The sequence below is a fragment of the Bos indicus genome, chromosome 14, assembly GCF_029378745.1.
Source record: "Bos indicus isolate NIAB-ARS_2022 breed Sahiwal x Tharparkar chromosome 14, NIAB-ARS_B.indTharparkar_mat_pri_1.0, whole genome shotgun sequence".
Taxonomy (NCBI): domain Eukaryota; kingdom Metazoa; phylum Chordata; class Mammalia; order Artiodactyla; family Bovidae; genus Bos; species Bos indicus.
The window spans coordinates 65774496-65798919 of NC_091773.1; the positions used below are offsets into that span (position 1 = coordinate 65774496).

A 24424-nucleotide genomic window follows, 5' to 3' on the forward strand; every position below is an offset into this window, starting at 1 on the left:
TGCATGTTAGGAAATAGGCCAGGCTAACAGCTTGAGCCAAGGAGACAGGAAGGGAGGTTGTGGAAGCACTTTGGAAAAGGAAGTTTCTCCTTTTAGTTTCCATAAAGGGCATTCCTCTTTCCAAAAAGGGCAGTCTGGTAGGCAGATTTGAAGTTTGAACCTTGGGCGGTCATTTAGCCTTAGAATGAAGCTGACATTGCAGAAGTTAAAACCCAGAGATGGAAAAAGAAGACAAAAAACAAATTAAACAAAACCTCCCAGTGTCTTTCATGTCACTACTGAGCCACTAAATCAAAGCAACCCTACAGTCTGCTCTATTTCTGGGTCTTCCAGTTAAATGAATCCTTTGTTGTATAAAGCAGTTTGGGTTAGGTCTTCAAATACTTGCAATATAAAGAAGCCTGATACAGGGGTATATCAACAGAGATTTAACCTTATTTATTTATTTTTTCAAATAGATTATCAGTTATGCTCCTACAATTTATTGAATAGTTCATTCTTTCCTCTGTGATGTGAAATGTCACTTTATCATAAACATTTCCATATAAAAATGATTCTGTTCTAAGCTCAGTATTCATCACATATATTAATTTAGCTGTTTCTGAATTAATACCATGCTGTTGTAATTACTACAATTTTATTTTATGTTTTGCCATCTGCATGGGCAAACCTTTCTTCATTATTCTTCTCCCCACCCTTCCCCCAAGTTTATGAGCTCTTTTTATGTATTTTCTCTTCTCTTTGAACTTGAGAGTTAGTTTGTTCAATTAAAAAAGTCTCAAGATTAAAAAAAGCTGTGTGTTCAGTGGGTTAGTCGTGTCCATCTCTTTGCAACCCTATGGACAGCAGCCCGCCAGGCCCCTCTGTCCATGGAATTTTCCAGGCAAGAATACTGGGGTGGGTTTCTATTTCCTCCTCCAGGGGATCTTCCAACCCAGGGGTGGAAGCAGAGTCTCTTGTGTCTTCTGCATTGCAGGTGGATTCTTTACTGCTGAGCCACTGGGGAAGCCCATAAAAAACACTGGGATTGTTTTAAATTTACAGATTAAATCTGGAGGTGACTGTGACCCTGGCCAACACCTTGATCACAGTCTTTTGAGAGACCCTAGGCAGAAGGGTGGGTCCTGCTAAGCTGCGCCTGGGTTCCTCTCATATAGAATCTACGAAATAATAATGGAGTAATTTGTTATGTAGCAATAGGTAAGTAATACAGTCAGAGATTTATAAGTTAGGTTTATCTATGTTTTCAATGCTCTCATTCTTTTTTTTTTTTTTTTAATTAATTAATTTTGCTCCTCTGAATCTTAGTTGTGGTATGTGGGATCTAGTTCCCTGGCCAGGGATTGAACCTAGGACCCCAGCAGTGGAAGTGCAGAGTTTTAACCACTGGACCACCAGAGGAGTCCCTCAGTGCTCTTACTGTTGAATGACATTTTAAAAGATATTTTCAGTTTACCAAGTATAAATCTGTGGTATTCAGAAGATTCTCTCTTATTCTTCTCCACTTCATTTGTGGCTAAATATAGAGATAATCCACCTTTGTCAGCAGTGACTTATTAGCAAGGTACCCTTAGGGAAATATTTCCTAATACCTTTATTCCAAAAGAGATGATAAAAACCATGGTCATCTTAACCTCTTTCTCAGTGAACACTGAAATTGAAATCATAGTTTAAATGCTTGAGGGAAATTAGCCATGTAAAAGTATTCCGTAGGTAATTATTGTAAAATGATTACTTCATTAAGCAAAAAATTACCTCTTGTAAGAGAATCATTCCCTTTGGAAAGAAATTCAAAAGAAGGAGCAAGGTAAAACTTTTAATGGGAAAACGCTGTAGTTTCAGGGTGGGGGCCATACCTCATTGTCTGTGCTCGGTGACTTAATAAGTAAGTGTTGATTGAAAGAATGTTTGATAGGGACAAAAATAGAAGGCTGAGTGTTCACAGTCTTTATCCCTCCTGATTCCCTGGCCCCCTTAAGGGAAGGGTCCTTCATTTCTTGTCTCCCAGAACTATGTTGTGCTGACTAGAAGAGCTATGGAATCAAGAAAAGGAGTCAAATTATTCTCTGCAGGGTAGAGCTTGAAGTGACAGCAAAAGGAAGGAGAGGAAGGGTGAATGAGTATAACAGACTTAGGGCTTCCCTGGTGGCTCAATAGAAAACAATCAGCCTGCCAATGCAAGAGACGTGGGTTTGATCCCTGAGTTGGGAAGAACCCCTGGAGTAGGAAATGGCAATCCACTCCAGTATTCTTGCCTGGAAAATCCCATGAACAGAGTAGCCTGGTGGGCTACAGTCCATGGGGCCTTACCAGAGTCAGACACGACTCAGGGACTAAACAACAACCACGTGGAAGTTTAGGGAGAAAGCCAGGTGAAGAAGGTGTTCAGGAAGCTGCGCTTTGTTAATATGCCATGTGATTCCTTCCTCGGCATGTCCGTGAGACTGTTCCTGAAAACCTACATCTTTCCAACTTTGTGAAGTTGGATTTGAGTTCGATTTTGAATGTATCACATGCTAGGATTGGCTTCAGGGTGGCTCAGTTTTATCACAAATTCTGTGTAAGTCTCATTGTCCGGTTTCCCAACAGTGTTTACCGCTTGCTGTCACCACTGCATATCTGTGTAGGAGGAGTCTTCTAGCTTCCCTGGCCTACAAGGAAGTAAACAAGTTTTCTTTTTTCTTCATTTGATCAAGGCAAATTGGAAATTATTTGGAAACCATAGGCCGGAATAAAAAGAAATTTAAAGAAGCAAAAATAAAAAAGAGAAATTGTGAAAGCATAGCACTGATTAGTTCATTGAGAAGAAGTCCCTCATATTCATGTAACTAAAGGTTGACTGTGGAAAGGGTTTAAGTTGTGGAGTTTACCAGGTTGTATTGATCTGTTTCTTTTCCTTCACTTTGTCCCCGTGTGTAGTATCTTAATCCATCATTGCTGTGTTTTTGAGAGATCTTTAGCTTGTTGAATTTATATTTGTATATAACAGAAGCTGATTTTCACCTTATAGTGGATGTATAAGGAGGGTGGGTTTTGTAAAATGGAAGGCATTTTTGTTTTGCTGAGCTCCAGCCCTCATTAATTTGAACTACACACCTTTCTGAATGACAGAAATTAGATAGTTTATTACATACTCAGTTGAGCCATTATTTTACTCGTATGACTATATATTCTATATTTTCAACCAAACCATATTCTTGGAGAGCAAGGGCTGTATTTTCCTTATTTTCCCCCTATAGGTCCTACTTACTGTGTTTACATAAAGCTACTGTAGATAGATGGGTCTCAAAGTGTAATCTGGGTAACTTTGAGGGTACCTGAGAGACTTTCAGTGGGTCAGTAAAGTCGAACTATTTTAAAAACAATACAAAAATATTATTTGCCTTTTTTCACTCTCATTCCCTTGTGAGTGTGCGCTGGAAGTTCTCGAATGCTACATGACAGTGATGATGTCATTGCTCTAATGGCTCATGGAAAGTGTACTTGTGTACCCATGCGTTTTAAAAATGTCTCAGTTTTAAATTCTAGTATCAATAGATGTAACTCCAATAAACAAAGGCTGTTTAAGTTTCTCCACAATTTTTGAGAGTGGAGAGCAAAATGAGCCTGAGACCAAAAAATCTGAGAACTGCTTGTGTAGATAATTACGTGCTAGACTGAAAATGGAATCAGTCTTATCTTATTTATCTTTTTTTTTTCCCTGAGTTTACAGTGGGGACTGAGATTCTTTGCTATTATGCTCTGTATGCGTCAAGGTCCAACCTTATACAGAAACTCTTATACAGAGAGCACACAGTTATTTGAATAGAGAATGTGTAATAGAAAGAATTATTAACTATAAGAGGGGATTGGAGTAACAAGGGATTGGCTAGTAAGAAGTAAAGAGAGCTCTGAAGAGTGTAGGAATAGCAGTAATCAGGAGCAGTACTTTGGGGTCTGAGATGGAGCCCCCGAAGAAGAAGAGGCCCCCCACGTTGAGAGGCAGGCCTTGTTGGAGAGAGCACAGCTATGCCTCACCGAATGGCAGAGAAGTTGTTTTGGTGCCATGCTAGTGGAACTTGCTGAAAATCTGCCCTCTGGAATTTTCTGAAAAAAGGCTGCTGGAGGAACAAGCCATAGTGAGGTGTCTTGCTGGAGGCACTCTGCAGAAAAAGTGCCTCAGGGAGGGAGCAGTTATGATGGAGAGGGAAATCTTTGGGCACCTAGTGCTGCTGCCTCCGTGGAGTAACAGGAACCAAGCGTTGGAAACACGGCATGTCCTGCAGGACCCAGGGGAGCTGTCCCTCCTCTACCCTGGTGCTGGAGCCACGGGAACACACACCAACCAGGAACGAAGACTTCTTTTGTAACGCCTCCCCATGGTCCTCCAGTGACAAAGCTTCATCTGTCTTACGACCTGATAAAGAAAAGGGCTTCCCAGGTGGTGCTAGTGGTAAAGAACCTTTCTACCAATGCAGGAGACATGGCGACCCACTCCAGTATTCTTGCCTGGAGAATCCCATGGACAGAGGAGCCTGGCGGGCTACAGTCCATAGAGATGCAAAGAGTTGGACACGACTGAAGTGACTTAGCATGCATGCACTGATAGAGAAAACTATTTAAAGGCAGAGCAGGCAATGATGGATAAATTTGGAACTGAGAGGAAATAAAATGATAAATGGCACATTCACTTTCACTTAAGATGTGGTTTATAAATTATCTATATCTCCTAATATTCTTGATGTTTTCTTTGTGTGGAAGTCTATTCATCGACTCAGTAAACATTTATTCAGTGACTGTCACATTCTGCTGCTGCTGCTGCTAAGTCACGTCAGTCATGTCCGACTCTGTGCGACCCCATAGACCGCAGCCCACCAGGCTTCTCTGTCTATGGGATTCTCCAGGCAAGAATACTGGAGTGGGTCGCCAGTGCCTTCTCTGCTGTCACATTCTATGTACTTATTTTTAGCAGATTCCTCCATCCTTTGTTAATATAGTGTCTCAATTTTGTTCTTTCATGCTCCTCCTTGCCATAAGCTTCTGGGAAGGCTGGTCCCAGCCTCAGCTCAAAGCCCAGCCCCATGGAATGAGTTGCAATTGGTCTACACAGGTATTAATCTATTTATTTGGCTGCACTGGGTCTTAGCTACAGCATGTGGGATCTAGTTGCTTGACCAGGGATTGAACTTGGGCCCCCTGCATTGGGAGTGTGGCACCTTAGCCACTGGACCCCCAGGGAAGTCCCTACACAGGTTTTGTGACACCATTTCTCACAAATAGTTCTGTGGCATACTTCTGGCCAACAGGATATGAAGGAGAACCTGCAGGAGGGTTTTTAGAATAGACTTTTCCACCATCTTAAAAGTGGTATTCAGAAAGAAATAACTTTCTGTTGATGGACACTGTCATGTCTCCATGTGATGCTTGAACTACTGTGGACATTATCTAAGGGGAGAAGATAGCCTGAGGAAGACCCTACAGTGCATGGTAGGGCAGGAAACAGAAGAAAATCAAAGAATTACTCAAACCTAGTAACACCATTGGAGAAGGCAATGGCACCCACTCTGGTACTCTTGCCTGGCAAATCCCATGGACAGAGGAGCCTGGTAGGCTGCAGTCCTTGTGGTCGCTAGGAGTCGGACATGACTGAGCGACTTCACTTTCACTTTTCACTTTCACGCTTTGGAGAAGGAAATGGCAACCCACTCCAGTATTCTTGCCTGGAGAATGCCAGGGATGGGGGAGCCTGGTGGGCTGCCGTCTATGGGGTCGCACAGAGTCAGACACGACTGAAGTGACTTAGCAGCAGCAGCAGCAGCAGGAACACCATCTCTAGGCTTCTTGTTTTAAAAGTCATTTTGAGTTGTTGCTTATATTTAACCGACACTAGACATTTGTTATGACAAGTATGGATAAGATATTGGGGAATAAGTGAAATAAATGAAATAAAATTTGATTGCTATGATAAAAAAGGATAGTGGTTGAATTCAAATGCAACATGCTAGTTTCAGACTAACTATAACATTAAATTAGAAAAGAGAAAACAGATCTTGAGAAAATGCTTTGTAAAGCTGTCTCTTGGAACACTTCCTTGCAAATAAAAACGTTACATAATATATTTGAGTGGAGCATTCTTTTTGTCCCAAACTCTTCCTGGTAAGAAAGTTTAACAGTTGTTAATTAGTATTATTTTTCACATAAATATAAAATTGAGAAAAAGAGTAATATAAACTTGTAGTTTCAGTCAATAGTAGCAACTAGTATGGCAAGGACAAATTAAAAAAAAATTTTTTTAATTATTTTTTAATTGAAGGATAATTGCTTTACAGAATTTTGTTTTTACATTGTTTAATTTACAGAATTTTCTGTCAAACATCAACATGAATCAGTCATAGGTATACATACGTCCCCTCCCTCTTAAAAATATTTTTCTATCTGTAAAACATGGCTGCTGCTGCTGCTAAGTCGCTTCAGTCGTGTCCGACTCTGGGCAACCCCATAGAGGGCAGCCCACTAGACTCCTCTGTCCCTGGGATTCTCCAGGCAAGAATATTGGAGTGGGTTGCCATTTCCTGCTCCAATGCATGAAAGTGAAAAGTGAAAGTGAAGTCGCTCAGTCGTGTCCGACTCTTAGTGACCCCATGGACTGCAGCCTACCAGACTCCTCTGCCCATGGGATTTTCCAGGCAAGAGTACTGGAGTGGGGTGCCATCGCCTTCTTCGGTAAAACATGGCACTGTATGTATTCAGTGACAAGAAATGCACTTTCGTTATTCAAAGGAACTGGGTTCCAAATTGAAGCTTTCACTCCCCTTTTCTCTTAGAGCAGGGGTCTCAACACAATACAGGCCCGTGGCCTGTTAGGAACCGGACCGCACGACAGGAGGGGAGCGGCAGGTGTGCGAGCCAAGCCTCATCTGTACTTAGAGCCACTCCTCAGGGCTCACATTCCCGCCTGAGCTCTGGCAGGTCGGTGGCGGCATCAGATTCTTGCCGGAGCTTGAACTCTTCTGTCAGCTGCGCATGCGAGGGATCTAAGTGGCGAGCTTTTTATGAAAACCATCCAGAAACCGTCCCTCCCCGATCCGTGGAAAAATTTCGTCTTCCATGAAACCAGTCCCTGATGCCAAAAGCTTCGGCACCCCTTTCTTAGAGCACTTAGTTGGGAGTTCTGGTGAGTTGTTTACTAGCATAATTAAAGTATATACTTAATTTTGATTCCAGTTGGAAGCAGAACAAATTATGCTGCTTTCACAGTTAAGTGAAGCTGAGCGAACCTTATCTAAATCTGAAATTTTCCGACAACTTTCATCTGTTCATGAACGCTGCTGCCTCGTATTTGCAGGTTGAATGATGATTTCTATGCTTTCCTTCTTGGAATCTTCAGACTGACTTTCCACAGACAAAACAGAGACTTGAGGCAATTTTCTTTTTCTTTTTTTTCTGAGTAATTCAGGAGAAAAACAATTCCTTTTATTCACTAATAAAGAACATGCCAGTCACACTGGCCTTAGGCCTTAGTACTTACTGTTGTTCCCTTGGCCTCACCCTTCTCCGACAGCAATCTCCGAGGTTCTCCCCGCACTTCCTCTTCAGTCACCCTCTCATTAAGGCCTTTCCTGGTTGCTGTTTCTAAATTTCATGCTTTCCCTCCACTTTATATTCCCTTTCCCCATTTTATTTTTCTTTCTTACCCGTTTTCAGATGTACAAGCTGGATTTGGAAAAGGCAGAGGAACCAGAGATCAAATTGCCAACATCCGTTGGATTATAGAAAAAGCAAGAGAATTCCAGAAAAACATCTACTTCTGCCTCATTGACTATGGTAAAGTCTTTGACTGTGTGGATCATAACAAACTGTGGAAAATTCTTAAAGAGATGGGAATACCAGACCACCTTATTTGCTTCCTAAGAAACCTATATTCAGGTCAAGAAGAAACAGAACCAGACGTGAAACAATGGACTGGTTCAAAACTGGGAAAGGAGTACATCAAGGCTGTATATTACCATCCTGCTTATTTAACTTCTATGCAGAGTACATCATGCGAAATGCTGGGCTGGATGAAGCACAAGCTGGAATCAAGATTGCTGGGAGAAATATCAATAATAATCTCAGATAGACAGATGATACCACCCTTATGGCCGAAAACAAAGAGGAACTAAAGAGCCTCTTGATGAAGGTGGAAGAAAAGAGTGAAAAAAGTTGGCTTAAAACTCAACATTCAGAAAACTAAGATCATGGCATCTGGTCCCATCACTTCATGGCAAATCGATGGGGAAACAATGGAAACAGTGACAAATTTTATTTTCTTGGGCTCCAAAATTACTGCAGATAGTGACTGCAGCCATGAAATTAAAAGACGCTTGCTCTTTGGAAGGAAATTATAACAAACCTAGACAGCATATTAAAAACCAGAGACATCATTTTGATGATAAAAGTCCATATAGTCAAAGCCATGGCTTTTCCAGTAGTCATGTATGAATGTGGGTGCTCAAAAAGAAGGCTGAGCACCAAAGAACTGACACTTTCCAATTGTGGTGCTGGAGAAGACTCTTGAGATGCAAGAAGATCAAACCAGTCAATCCTAAAGGAAATCAACCCTGAATATTCACTGGAAGGACTGATGCTGAAGCGGAAGCTCCAATACTTTGGTCGCTTGATGCGAAAAGCTGACTCATTGGAAAAGACCCTGATGCTGGGAAAGATTGAAGGCAGGAGGAGGGGATGACAGAGGATGAGATGGCCAGATGGCATCACCAATTCAGTGGACATGAATTTGAGCAAGCTCCAGGTGAAGGACAGGGAAGCTTGCTGTGCTGCAGTCTATGGGGTCACAAAGAATCAGACACGACTGAGTGACTGAACAACAACATTATTGATTAGTTACTTGTCTTATTGTGTTTCCCTAATGTAAACCTCACAAGGGCAAGAATTTTTGTCTGTTTTCTTTACTGTTGTATCCCCAGCACTGCGAACAGTGCCTGCATACATAGTTCAGTTCAGTTGCTCAGTCATGTCCAACTCTTTGCGACCCCATCGACCGCAGCACGCCAGGACTCCCTGTCCATCACCAACTCCCGGAGTTTACTCAAACTCATGTCCATTGAATCGGTTATGCCATCCAACCAGCTTATCCTCTGTCATCCCCTTCTCCTCCTGCCTTCAATCTTTCCCAGTATTAGCATCTTTTCAAATGAATCGGTTTTTTGCATCAAGTGGCCAAAGTATTAGAGTGTCAGCTTCAACATCAGTCCTTCCAATGAACATTTAGGACTGATTTCCTTTAGGATGGACTGGTTGGATCTCCTTGCTGTCCAAGGGACTCTCAAGAGTCTTCTCCAATACCACTGTTCAAAAGCATCAGTTTTTCATTGCTCAACTTTCTTTATAGTCCAAATCTCAATCACATCCATACATGACTACTGGTAAATCCATAGCCTTGACTAGATGGACCTTTATTGGTAAAGTAATGTCTCTGCTTTTGAATATGCTGTCTAGATTGGTCATAACTTTTCTTCCAAGGAATAAGTGTCTCAGCATCTGCAGTGACTTTGGAGCCCCCAAAAATAAAGTCAGCCACTGTTTCCCCATCTATTTTCCATGAAGTGATGGGACCGGATGCCATGATCTTAGTTTTCTGAATGTTGAGCTTTAAGCCAACTTTTCCACTCCCCTCTTTCTTTCATCAGGAGGCTCTTTAGTTCTTCTTTACTTTCTGCCATAAGAGCTCAGTAAATATTTATCACCTGGCTTACAGTGGGATAAGGCATGGCTTTGGAGTTTTAAAGGCATGATTTAGAATGCAGTTTTTCTATTGGGTCTAGTTTAACTCCCTCCACCTATTTGAACCTGTTTCTTCACCTAAATAACCACCTAACATGGCAGTTTTAAGGGTTTAATGAGATAACGTAAGCCAAATGTCTGATCCCATTGGGGTCATACAATAATTGTTAGCCCCCTGTTTTTCAAACTAAGGAGAGACCTCAGAGATTTGTTTTCTGATACTATTCCTCCTCATTCTACAAAACTTCTTTATGGGTGTCTCAACTAGGGTTCCAACAGGAAATGCTTTTGAAGGTACACTGAAATTCAGGTTATATGAGGAGGGCTGAGGTCTAGGGGAATGTAGAGAATAGAGGCATCAGAGACTCGCAGGGCAGTTGCCACCCCCTGGCCTGAAGGGACTAGCAGTGTTGGGGATGAGGATGTCAGTGAGGGACGGAATGAGGTAATTTCAAAGGCTCTTCCTAGCTTTGACATCTTAACAATTGTCTTGTTACTTCTGAACTGTTAGTCTGTGGCTCTTCAATAAATGGAAATAAGTATACATTCTGTAGTAATCTCTTTTGTTCACAAATTTTGACTTTCAGTTTCAACAGCAAATGATCTTAACGCACTTAAAATCACTAAATTTAGGGGGAGAGCCTAATGGTTTGAAAATAAATCATCTAAGTTTATTACATAGCAAAACTGAAAATAATGCAAAAAGACCCTAACCTGTTAATAGACAAGTGTGATTTGAATTATGTTCACAACATTCTTTGCTCTAAACCTCAAAAAGCTCTGTGACTCTACATCTTGACAACTTCTGACAAAACAAGCAAATGACATACACAGCAGCTGTGTATGGTCGTAAGAAAAGTTATCTATAGATGAAATTTAGGGTTAAATGGTACACACGCAATATGGGTGCACAAAGGGGCCTAATTACCATGGGGTAAGGTCCTTGGGGACAGGTTGGGAGGAGGGGCGGCAAGAGGGACGGAAACAAACCGTTAGGAGGACTTTTCTAGGGACTCATAATTTGTGATAGTTTTGCTAGGCTACCTAACTGAACAGCCGGCAAGGCCACACTGAATCTAGTGCATGAGAGCTCTGACTGCAGTTAATTTTCTTTTTAATTAGACATGATCCATAAGCATCCCGAGGCCCAGGGGCTGGCTGGGGGAAGACATAACCAATAATCATGAGAACTAGAGAGGGAAGCGTTGGCAGTTAGCAGTACTTCAAAAGGTTGCTTCAAGATGTTTGGAAAGGTATCCTTGGGAAATCCAGAGAAACGAGTCAAATCAGATAGGGTCAAAAGCAGTGAAGGCGAGTGAGGAGCGGCAGCTTCGGGCCACTGGAAAAGAACGTGCCCCAGGCCAGCCGAGATTGGCTCTGGGTCCAGACTAGGCCTCAGCCTCTCGCCCTTCCACTCCAGGTTTCTTTCCTCCCCACTCCTGCACCAGGGCCGGCCCTGTCCTGCGCCCCGGCCCCAGCGCCTGGCCCCGCCCACCCCTCCGCGGCCCCCGGCCGGCTCCGCCCACCCTTCCCCCGCCGGCCCCGCCTACCCTCCCCCTGCCGGGGCCGGCGGCCGAGGGGCGGGGCGGGCCGGGAGGAGCCCCGCTCGGCCTGCGGGCGGGGGATCCGCCGCGGAGTTACGGGAAAGTTGGTTCGAGTTCCTGGAGTTTCCTGCTGTGGCTCTCCGGGCTCGGCCGGCTGGTGCCCCGGCCCTCTGCCCGCCTCCCGCCTTCGCCGCCCACCTGGTCCCTCCTTCTGCCCCTGGCCGCCATGGAGCAGCCGCCAGCGCCCAAGAGGTAAACGAACGCGGGGCGCGAGGAGCAGGAGGGAGGCGGCGCCGCCGGCCGCGGGGCGGGGGCGGCTAGGCCGGGCGGGACCGCGATCCCCTTTCCGCGACTGCCGGGCCCCGAGCCGGGCGCGCCGGGGGTCGCAGGGCGGGTCCTAGCGCCCGGCCGCGCCTGTCGGTGGGTGAGGCGGGGCCGGAGGGGAGGCCGAGCCTCGAGTCCCCGGCGACTCGCCGGGCCTGGCGCGCGCGGGGAGAGTCGGTGGGCAGCGCGGGGCGCCCCGCGGCTGGACTCCGGGGAAGGGCGCGGTTCTCCCTCGTGTCAGGTTCAGCATCTGGGAGACGTAAAACTAGGAAATTACTGGGCTTTGTACAACCATCTAGGCTTTCTTGTCAAATGTTTTCCAGAATGTTGCCCACCCCCCACCATTTTTTTTTTTTAAGAAAGCGGGTTGTTTATTTACAGTTCAAGGAATATTAATAGCTAGACAGTCTGTAAAACCTAACTGTGCAAATGCTGCACTAACAGGTGTTCCTCGCCCCTTACTCTGCAAGTTCAAAGTATTTATGGATGCAGGACAGTAGGAGTCTTAAATTAGAACCCCTCCCCCATATGAGAGAGAGAGAGAGAGAGAGAGAGAGAGAGAGAGAGAGAGTGTGTGTATGTATGTATAGGTTTGTTTTTCTTTTAGCATGTAAAAATAGTGATGCTTTGGTATTTACTGTTCGTTAATATTCTCTGGTATATTGGAAAAGTAGCAGTACACACTAGATAGTTTTGAACTTGAATTTGAAATGGTCTTGAAAAGCTAAATCAAGGCTGTCCATTGATGCAAATTGGTAATGTGTATTTCAAAGAGTGAATCAGTTGATTGATGTTGGATAAAGCATTTCACTTCGATCTTTCATTTTTAATTTGTAAAATAAGGGTACCAGTCTTTCTCCCAGATAGTGCTGTTGTGAAGAGTGAAGAGTTTTGATAGCTAGAGATCTTTAGATGAAAGGCAGTATATTCAAGAATATGGAATAATTGCAAAGGTAGGAACTTGGTGACCTATTGTGAATTGTGTGACAAGACATGTGAGCCTTGAAGCCTGGGAACCATCTGTTCAGGTGAAAAAGTGGGGTTGTTGGGGAGTTTCCAAAAGAGACCTGCTGTTGGAGCCCTTGATAAATTCTTCTCTGGCATTTTAAAATATCCCAATTCTAATATTGATTTGGTACTCAGTTTTAATACTGTAACAAAAACTGGAACCAGTTTTCCCCCCATTTTGTTTTGGAAGGACTGTAAAGGGTACCTCTGAGATCCTACAGTAAGGCCAAGTTGAATGACTGAATTGAAGGAGAAACTCTCTCTATTGATGAGCTCTATGCCAAGTTATGAGAGTTTCACTGTAGATGTAAGAGGGAACCCTTGCCCTCACAGGGACAGTAGAGAACCTGGAGGGGTTGGGGGAGGGGTGGTGGTGTGTACCACCATCCGGTGATGACATACTTTTCAAAGTGGTTGGTTGCACGTTTAAGAGACTTAATTTTAGCTCTCTTCAGAGAGACATGTTCATCCAGGAAGGCATTTCTGAAGCACAAAAGATATGTGACAAATCCCATATGTTTGAATGTCTCTTAAAGATTTTTTTCATAGCGTTTTCTTTTCCATCCTATTGTTTAATCCTTAAAGCAACCCCATTGAGTAGGTTGGATTATACACATTAATCCTGTTTTATAAGATGAGGACACTAAGAGGGTTCACCACATGGAGGGCTATGACAGAGAGAACTGACAGTGAATTTTTGTGTTGCGCCTCTTAATGATTGCCCTCTAATAATGAAATGAAGCTACCATTTTTTTTTTTTTTGAGATCTTAACTATTTGCCAAGAATTTTGTATATGCATTCTTTTACTTCATTGTCTCAAGGAATAGGAATCCTGGCTCTGCAACTTACTGTGCTAGTTCTGAATTTAATTTCTTCATCTGTAAAATGTGTTTTGGAGTAAATGAGGTCATATGTAGAGCACTTACAGTACAGTGCTTCATAATATGTTCAATAATGTTAGTTGTCTATATTTTCCTTATTAAATGAAACTTGGAAAGGTTAAATAACTTGGTCGGGTGGAGGAAGTGCCAGTAGAACACTTACTTCTTAATATGTTCTTAACAATTGCTTCATAATATGTTCAGTACTGTTGACTCAAGGGTTGTGTACCCACTCATTGTGTCCAGTGATGCCTCTTTTTGAAACTGAAACTCTGCTTGCTGTCTTAGCATTCCACGAGCATCTCTTTCTATAATCTTCTTGTCCCCTTTGCTTGTTCTCCTTTTAATCTCTGTAAGAATTCCACTTCGCTTGTCTGCTGTGAGTAGTTCTCCCTTAGGGTTCAGAAATTATTACATTCTCACAAATGTGTTGCTGATGATCAAGTGTATATGACCCGTAGCTGCTTCTCAGTATTTTTGGTTTCTTCATGTGGATCCATTTCTTTCATTATCTTACTTAGTTTGTCACTACATCATATCAGATTTTCCATCGGAAAGTCTGTGTCCACCCCCTTTCATTCCCAGTATTACTACCCCCTTCCAGGGTTTTAAGACCCTCACAGTTGATTTATAGCAGTGCCTTCCAGTTGGGCACTGTAGTTCAGTGCTCATCAAAACATTTTAACAGCAGAAGAGCTCTCTTTGGCGTAGAGGCAGAGCCCTAGGACTTGGTTCTCAGTGCCTCACCTCCCTCTGTTCCCCTTTTGGTTTCGTATGGAATCCTCTGCTGATCTATAGCAGGCTGCACTAGTTCATCCTGCACACAGCTTCTGTTCTGATTTTTTTTTTTTTTTGGCTAAAACATCACTTCAGTCATGCTCTTCCTTTTTTTTTGCAGGGGCGGGGAGTTTGGGGCACACTCGTTGAGGTACCCAAGAGCTCCATAGCTTGGTCTCAACCTTAACCCCCAGCCTTATGTTACTTCTGCAAGCTGAATCTTTCCTTCTAAGGTCTCCCTATTGTTCTTTGTTTAGATTATAGGCTGTGGGTACTCCCAGGTTTGCCTTTGTTCATGATTTTCCCTTAGAAAAGTTTGTGTTATTTATCTATTATTTTTTTACTAGTGATCTATGTTTTAGTCAAAGTCGGCTTCATAAAGTATCTTATTTGAGTGCTTTCTAGCGTAAACTGTTTCTTTTTATTCCTATAATGATATTCATTTGAGTATCAATCTTAAGATTGTTCTTTTTTTTTTATTACAAAGTTTTAGACATCCAAAAGATAATGGGAATGAATTTAGTAAATACTTACATATCACCACTCAGCTTTAGAAATAAAATATTCCCAATATAATTGAAGCTCCCTAAGTATATCTCTTCTCATTTGCATTCCTTTCCCATCCCCTTGAGGGTTGTCACTGTTGTGAATTGGGTGTTTGTCATTCCCGTACATTTTGTCATTCCCATACATGTCTTTAAACTTTTAGTTTATATATATATATATATAAACTGTTTTTTATATATATCTGACATAGCATCAGGCCTTGATATTAGGCCGAGCTTTGCCACTGACTTTGAAAGTTGCTTCTTTGGGTATCATTCGTCTCCTCTGGGAGTTGGAGATTCCAGTGTACAACCAGTTCTGAGAAACTAGTGCCTAGATGACCTGGAAGGCCCCTCTTACCTTCCCAATATTGATTTGCTCTCCTCAACAAGGCCCGTGTTAACATAGTGATAGGGCTGACCACATCTTTTGCCTAATTTGAGAATCAGAATGGCTTTTAGATCCCCCAGATTTCCTTAATACCTCATCACAGAGATCTTCAGATGTCTTTATTAAAATGAAGTCCCTCTGGGAAGGGATGTATCACTAACTCAATGGACATGAGTTTGAGCAAGCTCTGGGAGATGGTGAAGGACAGGGAAGCCTGGTGTGCTGCAGTCCTTGAGGTCGCAAAGAGTTGGACAAGACAGAGCAACTGAACAACCACTGGGAGAGGAAATCCACTAAATGGTTGTCAATTATCAGTATTTTGATAGATTGAGTTTATCAGATTTCTGTTTAGGGGAACTACTAGATGACAGAAAAATGACCATAGAATAGGTGAGTTTTGATAGGTAGAGAGGAAAGTGACCAAACATGGGCTCTTCTCCAGGTAGAACATTCATAGAAGGGGAGGTGGATCTCTGTGGTAGGTGGGGAACATGAGAACTCTGGTTGCTGGAGGGTACTTGTCAAAGAGAGGATAGAAATCATTGTTGGAGAGAAATCCTTTACCAGATAAGCCTGGTCCCTGATGGGTTATAGGATTGATAGTTATTTAAAGTTTAAAGTTCATTGATTAAGGTTATACTTAGAGGACAAGTTGGATTGAAATAGTGAAAATATCGGAAGGATTATGAGAAAAGAGTAAACTGCTGAAGCTCAAGATAAGAAGAGTTATTTGAGTTAAACTGGTGAAAGCTTCCAGCTTCAGTGGCAGGCAAGCAGAGGAGATGTTCAAGTAGTTCAGTGGGAAAAGAATCCGGCAAACAGTGTCTCTTTACATTAACGACTTGGCTCCATAACCAAGGTTTCATAACCTGCTAAAGCATATTTGTCCTCCCTTTGGCTTTTCTTGGTTAATTCGGGGTGGCTCCAACTCCATTAGAATGGATTTAGGCCCTGTAGATGGGAACAATCAATTGGCTCTTCCTTTCTAGAGAGGAGTATGACAGCCTCTGGAGCAGTTCTTGGTGAGCAAACTTTAGTTGTGCGTTAAGACAGGAGATAAACTCAGTCTTTTAGTCAACTCTTGACAATGATTAATTTATGCATTGTTCTTTAAGGGGCTGAGATACAGCATATATTGGCACTGAAGAATTTGTTAGGATGTAAAGAAAAAGATAAATGTATGTTAAACACAGCTAGTTTTGGAATTTGTTTTCCTGAAATAATCCCAGAAAATTTCAGTGCTCATTCCAGAAATGTGTACTAGTAAAGCTTTAAAGATAATGGGTTTAAATTGAGCACTTCTTGTTTGGTTGAATAGGGGGAAAGTGCTTAGAATTTAGTTTTTCTAGTTTCAAAAAAGTCTGTGTAGAATTAGAGGTACTGTCACTTCAGCCCATCATATATTATTATTATTATTATTTAATATTGATGATGAGACTCCAAAGCAGCAGTTTTATGAAATGAACTACGTGTAATGTTCTCTGGTATTTTTCTATTTTCTGTTCTTTTCTAGTTCTTTGAAAAGTTGCTAGTCATGACCCACCAAATTTTGGTAACCTACTAACCAGTTGTGAACTACAGTTTGAGAAACCTTCATTGGTATATATAGTTGTGACAGTGAGGAAATTGATTGTGTTTCCAGCGCTATTCCTGATACTTCAAAGCTTGATGATGGCATTGCCAAAGGAATCCAGAGTGGTATAATTGTAACAAGCTATACGTACAATAGAGCTATTCTTTGTAAAACAAAAAGGAGGGAGGTGAAGGAGAGAGAGGAAACCATTATTTAAAAACAACTTTATTTTGAACACTGTGTCCATGTCCCAGTTAAGGTACGGAAAAGTGGAAAATGATTATGCCTGGCATCTGACAGGGTTTATAAAGGAACATATTCCCTGGTGGCTCAGTGGTAGAGAATCCACCTGCAGTGGATGAGACGTGGGTTCGATCCCTGGGTCAGAAAGATCCCCTGGAGCAGGAAATAGCAACCCACTCCAGTATTCTTGCCTGGGAAATCCTGTGGACAGAGGAGCCTGAGGGGCTATGGTCTGTGGAGTTTCAAGAGAGTTGGACATGACTGAGCGACTAAAACAACAACAATAATACATGAAGGTTTCTTGAAGGTAAAGGCTTTTTTGCCTTGTGATGTAGAATGACCCTGTATGCTGGAAATATCCCACTGTAATTATGATAACCTCAATTTCTGACTCCATACCAGCTCCACCCTTTCTGTCTACCAGAGAGGTCTTTAGATTTTTCTTCTGAAGTGAACATTTACTCTGATAGACATTTTCTTTTTCAGTTGTCTCAAGCTTCTTGTTATGATTTCATTTGAATTGCTTCGTGTGTCAAGATTACTCTAATTTTCCAAAGCTTTTAGCTTATAGTGTAGAACAAAGATTGTATATTTGAAATGTCTTATTACAACTATTTTTTTCTACATACAGTCTCAAGTTGCATAAATGAAAGTAACAGATATGTAAACAGACATGTATGACAGTTAAAAATAAGTCCATTGCTTGCATGCCGTGAAATTGAGGTGCAGATTACCTTGAACTTCTTAAGAGAACCTCAAAAGATATATCTTAAAACATGACTCTGTAGCAAAATGACAATTACAGAAAGCTGTCAGCATTAGTGATAATTAATATAGGTGTACACATGTAGTACTGTATGTGGGTTCTGAATTAGTGTGCACATGTAGCCCTGATTTAATCTATAGATGTTGTGTAATACCAGACATCTTAGTAATGAGGTAAAATGGAGTAAATTTTTCGGATATGTTGTTATAAGTATTAGTATCTTGATACACAAAAAATCGGGGAAATCGTTGAGCATATATGATTTCTAAAGATGAGGTAGTTTCTTTAATTCAAAATATAAAGTGTTATTCTCTGTCCAGGTCTTTTCTTTCTTTCTTTTTTTTTTTTGCTTTAGTGTTGCTTTCTATATCTGTTTTTTTTTTTTAATTGAAGTGTAGTTAATTTATAATGTTATATTAGTTTCAAGTGTCCAGCAAAGTGATTCAGTTATACACACACACACATACATGTATTCTTTTTCAGTTTCTTTTCCATTATAGGTTATTACAAGATGCTGAGTATAGTTCTCTGTGCTGTACAGTACATCTTTGTAGTTTACCTGTTTTATATATAGTAGTGTGCATGTTTTAATGCCAAACTCCTGATTTATCTGCCCCTCCATCCCTTTGGTAACCTGAAGTTTGTTTTCTCTGAGTCCATTTCTGTTTTGTAAATATGTTCATTTTTTTTTAGATTCCACATATAAGTGATATCATATGGTATTTGTCTTTCTCCATCTGACTTACTTCACTCAGTATGAGAATCTCCAGATTCATCTATGTTGCTGTGAATGGCACTGTTTCATTCTTTTTATGGCTGAGTAATGTTCCATTGAATATATGTACTGTATTTTCTTTATCTAGTCATCTGTTGATGGACATTTAGGTTGCAGATCATGTTTTCACTTTTAGAGTTTTTGGTTTTCTGAAATTGTGGGACCTAGAGTTCTGTGATTGAAAAGAAATGTAAGTTCGGATTATTTTTGTGATTTAGGTGAACTTTTTACATATTTGAAGAAATTAAAGAGAATAGGCAGTTAATTTTCTTGACTCTTTCTGTCTCTGGCCATGTTATTTTTTCTGTCTGGCTGGTTGCCCCATTCTCCTGTTTCTTTTTAAAAACTGACTTTCTTTAAGACTCACCCATTATTGCTCACGGCACCAATTGGTTGTCACCCTTGAGTTCATTAATTTGCTCAGTTATTCATATCTTTAGTAATTGCTAATTAACTACCTTTCAAATGCCAGATGTACATGGTTGAATGCAACAGATGAAATCTTTGGCCTCGAACATCCACTTTAGTTGGAGCTTGAGCTGTGAGGGAGAGAAGCAGTATATATTGTTAAGGGAGATGGTGGAACCTGCTTGATAGGGTAGTTGAAGGAGGTTTCCTAAGAAGGTAGTACTTAAGCTGTCAACATGAGGTTGACAAATACTCTGTGTGAGTGTCTGCAAAGAGTATTCCAGGCAGAGCAAAAAGCTATGAGAAGGCCTGGAAGTGGGGAAGAGTTTACAGTGTGGTGTGTGGGAGGAATTGAAATAAGGCCACAGTGGCTGTGTTGTAGACTGGGAGAAAGTGGTTGGAGATGAGGTCAGAGAGATGGGCAGGGATTCAATGATGCAAGCCATGATTAAAGGAATTTGGATTTAAGTCAGTATAGTGGCTATCACTAAAGGGTTTTAAGTGGAATTTTAAGCAGTTTGTGTCTTTATAAGAGCACTCTTATTGCTTGGGTAGGATAAATTGTAGAGGGTTAAGAATAAAATCTACTCCTATGGCTCAGTGGTAAAGAATCTGCCTGCAGTGCAGGAGAGGCAGGTTCAATTGATCCCTTGGTGGGAAAGATCTCCTGGTGAAGGAAATGGGAACCCACTCCAGTATTCTTGCCTGGGAAATCCCATGGACAGAGGAACCTGGTGGGCTGCAGTCCCTGGGGTCGCAAAGAGTTGGTCTCGACTGGGTGACTAAACACACACACACACGCACACACACACACACACACACACGAATAAAAGCAGGGAAACAAGTGAGAAGGCCATTGATGTAGTTCTTGGTTAGAGATGGTGAAGTCCACGGAGATGAAGAGAAGTGGACAGATTTAAGTTATGTTTTGGAGTTAGAAATGAAAGACCGATAAATCAGGTGTGGGGAATAAGGAAGAAGGAAACAATTCTGGCTCGTGGGTTTTGGATTTGGCAATTTGGGGGATGGTGAAAGACTGGGAGAGGAACAGGTTAGTTATCTATATTTGCTTCCTTAGAATTCCAAACTCCCAGGAATGTGAATCTGTTTGGCCCAACATGTTGATATTAGGTGGTTCCCCCAAGAAGAGGAAATGTGTAGGGAGGAAATGATGGGCATTGACTTCTTTCTTCAACCTCTTGTTTTTACTGCATTAGACTAGAGAATGGGAAACAAATCAAGCCTTTGTTAAGTGTTGAAATGTTCGAGTGACCTGATATTTAAGAAAAACCTTAGTCTACCCACTCCAGTATGCTGGCCTGGAGAATTCCATGGACTGTAGAGTCCAAGGGGTCGCAAAGAATTGGACACGACTGAGCGACTTTCACTCTTTTATCGCAAAATGAAACATCAGTAAAAAACAAATGCATGGTTTGATGAATTACTATAAGGCAGACACCCTTATAATCACCAGTCAGGTTAAGAAACAGAGCTTTGCCACCCTCTAGAGAAGCCCCTTCTGAGTGCTCCATGCCAATCACAGCTACCTTTCCCCACATGTAACCATTATCCTTACTTTTATGGTAAAAACTTGAATGTGCATTGCTGGACACTGTAGGTTAGTCTTGGCAATTAAAAAAGTTTTAATATGAGTTGTTTTTAATCTTTAGGTTGGTCCTCTGTCTTTTCTCTTCTCCTTTTCCTGTTGAATTGTTTCCCACAGCCTGGATCTTGCTGATTGCTTACTCAAAGCGCAGTTCAGCACGTTCATTTGTCCTCCATATTTCCTGCAGATGGACAGCTGGATCCAGAGCTCAAGTCTGGATCCAGGGCTCAAGTCAGTCCCTTAGGCATCATAATAGGTGGTGTTGTCAAGACTGTATGAGTCACTTAATGTCTAGTTGCCTCTCTTTTTTGTGATGTTAGCAGCTGTTGATGGTTAATACTTATTTCTGTTAATTTGTTGGGAGTTGCAGAATGGTGAAATTGAAAATACACCATTTTGTTTTCAATTATTAGTTGGAATGGTTTTTTAAAGAGTCACTTTTCTTAGCTTCTGTTTGGTTAGCCAGTGGTATAGTATGTAAAGGAAAGACAGGATAAATGCTTGATTCTTTCCCTTTATTTACCTGTTTTTAAGATAATGAATCAAGTCCCTGTTTTCCTCCAAAGGGGACTCATTCCTTTCTTTTTTTTCTTTTTTAAAAATGCCATTGTGAGCTGATGGGTATAAACATATTTGATGGATTTAATTCATTGCATTTACTTTTGCTGCAGCTCAGAGTGTCCCATCATTGATCAGTGGGAATCCCTATGACCCGCATGGTCTTTGGAGAGCTTCTTTGCTCTCTGCAGAGGGCTCATCTTGTTCATCTTTTGTCCCAGATCTGGAATCAACCTGTACAGTAAGCCCTACTTTTAGTGAGAGATGGTATTTCAAGACCCTAACCTGGCCACTATATGATGTTATTTTAAAATAAGAGTTTTATTTCTAGACAGGAAACCTGACTCGTTTTTTCAAACTATGGGCTAGTCTATCAAAAAATGTGAGATAGCACTGGCAGTTTTACACTTTTTCCTGGATAATATCCACCATGCATTTATGTTTCTAAGTTTGAGTCAGAAATTGGACATGTGTAGACAGATTTCTGTGGTAGAGACTTTTTAGAGTGGACTTTTATCTTCGTCTTCTCTCTATCTTAGTCTGGTTACCATGTGACCCACTGTTATCCTAATATCTAGCCTCACTTTTTTCTTACCTCTAAATGTTTCAGGTGACCTAGTTTCTTCTTTTCTTAAATGAGAAAAGGAAAATAAAAGACTCTAAGACAGGTAACACTGCTAGTGACCTGATCAGATTTCAGGCCTTTCTTTTAAGGTAGACCTTTTAGCTTACCTTGTCTTGTATGCATACAAGTGTATCTGTGTAAAAACAAACAAAATTCAAGGGCATCTTGATGCTGCTTTATAAATCCAGCCCTAACTGACTGTAGTATGGTGGACTGCAAAATGAAGCACATCCAGATGTTAAATGCCACATGTTGCTGCCTTTTACTTTTGTTATTAACACCTCTTGTTAAGTTGTATTGTGCTTTTGAATAAGTAACATGAGATACTTGTTTCAGTGACATAGTTGGGAAATTACATTTGCCACTGTGTCACATAATCATAGAAAGAATTAGTTTTGATGTAATTGCTCACTATATTAAAAGACACTAGGTTGCACTTACCAGTTGCTGTGTGAATTAGTCCATCATTGCGATCAAATAGCAGCCAGTAACCATTTTCCAATGATATTAAATAATGTCTATTCAAACATTTTTAATAATTAGTGAAATCTAGATCACAAAAAGGGATTAGAGAGAAATGATTGCTCTGAATAGAATTTATATTTTATGTAATTCTTAAGAATTATTAAAAAAAGATGAAATTAAACAAAGGAATTTCATAAAAATTCCAGTGGAAACTTAATAATATATGTACTCATTAGCGCTTGAGAGGAAAGTATTTTGATAATTTCCTTTTCCTGGTAGATAAGTTTTCCTTCTGTACACCTGAGTCTCATTTATACTTCCAAGGTCTTTTTTTCTAAAAGAATTCAAGTACTAGGCCAAGATAAGAAAATGGGATCACTCCACCCCTTTAGATACAGACTTGCAGCACTTGATTAGTCGGCTTTAGTTAGTGTTCATAAAAAAGTCATGTGATGTAAAACAGTTTCCCAAAATATGATATAGTGATAACTTTCAAGTATCGAACATTACTGGGAAGTGTGGTGTATTATGTAACAGATTTTCCAAATAAATGAAGTAAATCACTTCAAGCATTATACTCTTAAAATATTTTTAAAACAACCAGTTTTGATGGAAATTCATTTCAAAGTGAGGACACTTGACCCAGTCTTCTGAGACAAACCATTTGCTTTCTTGATTAGTTAATATTACTTAAAAATAAATTTTAGTTCATGAAAAACCATAATAAAACTCATGGAGCTGTTCGTAGTGTTAGTCTGTGGAAGCAGTCCAGGGTGCTGTTTCGGTTGCTGGAAGCTCTGCTGCTGCGTATAGCTTTCCTGCCCCGACCCCCAAGTCTAGTTTCACTGTCACCTGTTTTTTCTCTTTGCTGTGCTCTTCTCTAAACAACGGCTTAGAAATAGTGATCTGACCTAACGCCAGCTTTCCCTTTCTCAAAGTAAAGGCTCTTTGTTCAGTTTTTGCTTACCAAAGACCTTTTTCTCTTCTGGGTTCGGGTTCATAGTACATCTTAATCATCTTTTGACTAAGCAATTATTGTGCAGTGAAGGAGAGCAAAATTCTTCAAACTTTCCTAAATTTCTAAAATTTAGCATGAAAGTAACAATTTTTTTTGCATCAAAAAAGCACCGATTTTACCTTAAAACCCTCACAAAACTCCCAAGTTAAACAAATTTCTGTCATTTTAGAGCATTGCTTAGATTTTGAGGACTCATGGTATTACCAAACTGAATTGATGTTTCAGAGGTATATTTGTGTACAAATAGGACTTACCAGGAGAAGGCAATGGCAACCCACTCCAGCACTCTTGCCTGGAAAATCCCATGGAAGGAGGAGACTGGTAGGCTTCAGTCCATGGGGTCGAGAAGAATCAGACAGGACTGAGCGACTTCACTTTCACTTTTCACTTATTGGAGAAGGAAATGGCAACTCACTCCAGTGTTCTTGCCTGGAGAATGCCAGGGACAGCAGAGCCTGGTGGGCTGCTGTGTATGGGGTCACACAGAGTCGACACGACTGAAGTGACTTAGCAGCAGCAGCAGCAGCAGGACTAACCAGGTGGCTCAGTGGTAAAGAACCCGCCTGCCGGTGCAGAAGCTACAGGGCTGGGAAGATTTCCTGGGGAAGGAAGTGGCAGCCCACTCCAGTATTCTTGCCGGGGATAATCCCATGGACAGAGGAACCTGGAGGGCTACAGTCTACAGTGTCACCAAGAGTCGGACTCGACTGAGCACACACACAGATACACGCACACACACAAATGCGGTAAAGTTGCATTTGTAGTAGTTTATTTTTGATTTCTGTGGGTGAAATATTTAAGCTTTTTATCTTTCTTATGATGATTGATCTTTTTTGTCTGTTAGACACAGCTGTAATTTTAAAATTTCATTTTTATTTCTTAGGAAAAAACCTCACACAGGTGAAAATAATCCCAATTTTTTTTAAAAAAACAAAAGGAATTTTCACAAAGCACCAAAATCATGAACTATTTCTCAGTTTCCTCCCCTTAATTTATTTACAAAGAACCTCAGACAAACACTGTGAAGTGGTTTCCTATGTGCCGTTGCTGTGTAAGTAGTCAGAATGCGATGAGAAATCAAGCGAAACAGTGTCCATCTCTGCAAACAGCTGAAAGCAGCCACTGTCCCACAGGTCGCCCCATACTTCTCTCCA

At 41.1% G+C, this 24424-nt stretch overlaps 1 protein-coding gene and 1 long non-coding RNA gene across 4 annotated transcripts in view; both read left to right on the forward strand.

Annotated features, from left to right (window-relative positions):
* The window catches only part of LOC139186961 (uncharacterized), a 70076-nt gene extending 59770 nt beyond the window's left edge, over nt 1-10306 (forward strand). The window contains exons 1-3 of one of the 2 annotated variants that reach the window (XR_011570653.1): nt 4934-5089; nt 6804-7153; nt 7684-10306. This is a non-coding gene — a long non-coding RNA (uncharacterized lncRNA). Of the gene's footprint in view, nt 1-4933; nt 5090-6803; nt 7154-7683 lie in introns of those variants that run through there. The other variant, XR_011570652.1, reaches the window with a different exon arrangement.
* A 1021-nt stretch (nt 10307-11327) lies between these two features.
* The window catches only part of STK3 (serine/threonine kinase 3), a 308668-nt gene continuing 295571 nt past the window's right edge, over nt 11328-24424 (forward strand). For both annotated transcript variants that reach the window (XM_019973823.2, XM_019973824.2), the window contains exon 1: nt 11328-11558. In XM_019973823.2, coding sequence (XP_019829382.2) covers nt 11533-11558 — 26 coding nt within the window. In that variant the 5' untranslated portion in view covers nt 11328-11532. The remainder of the gene's footprint in view (nt 11559-24424) is intronic.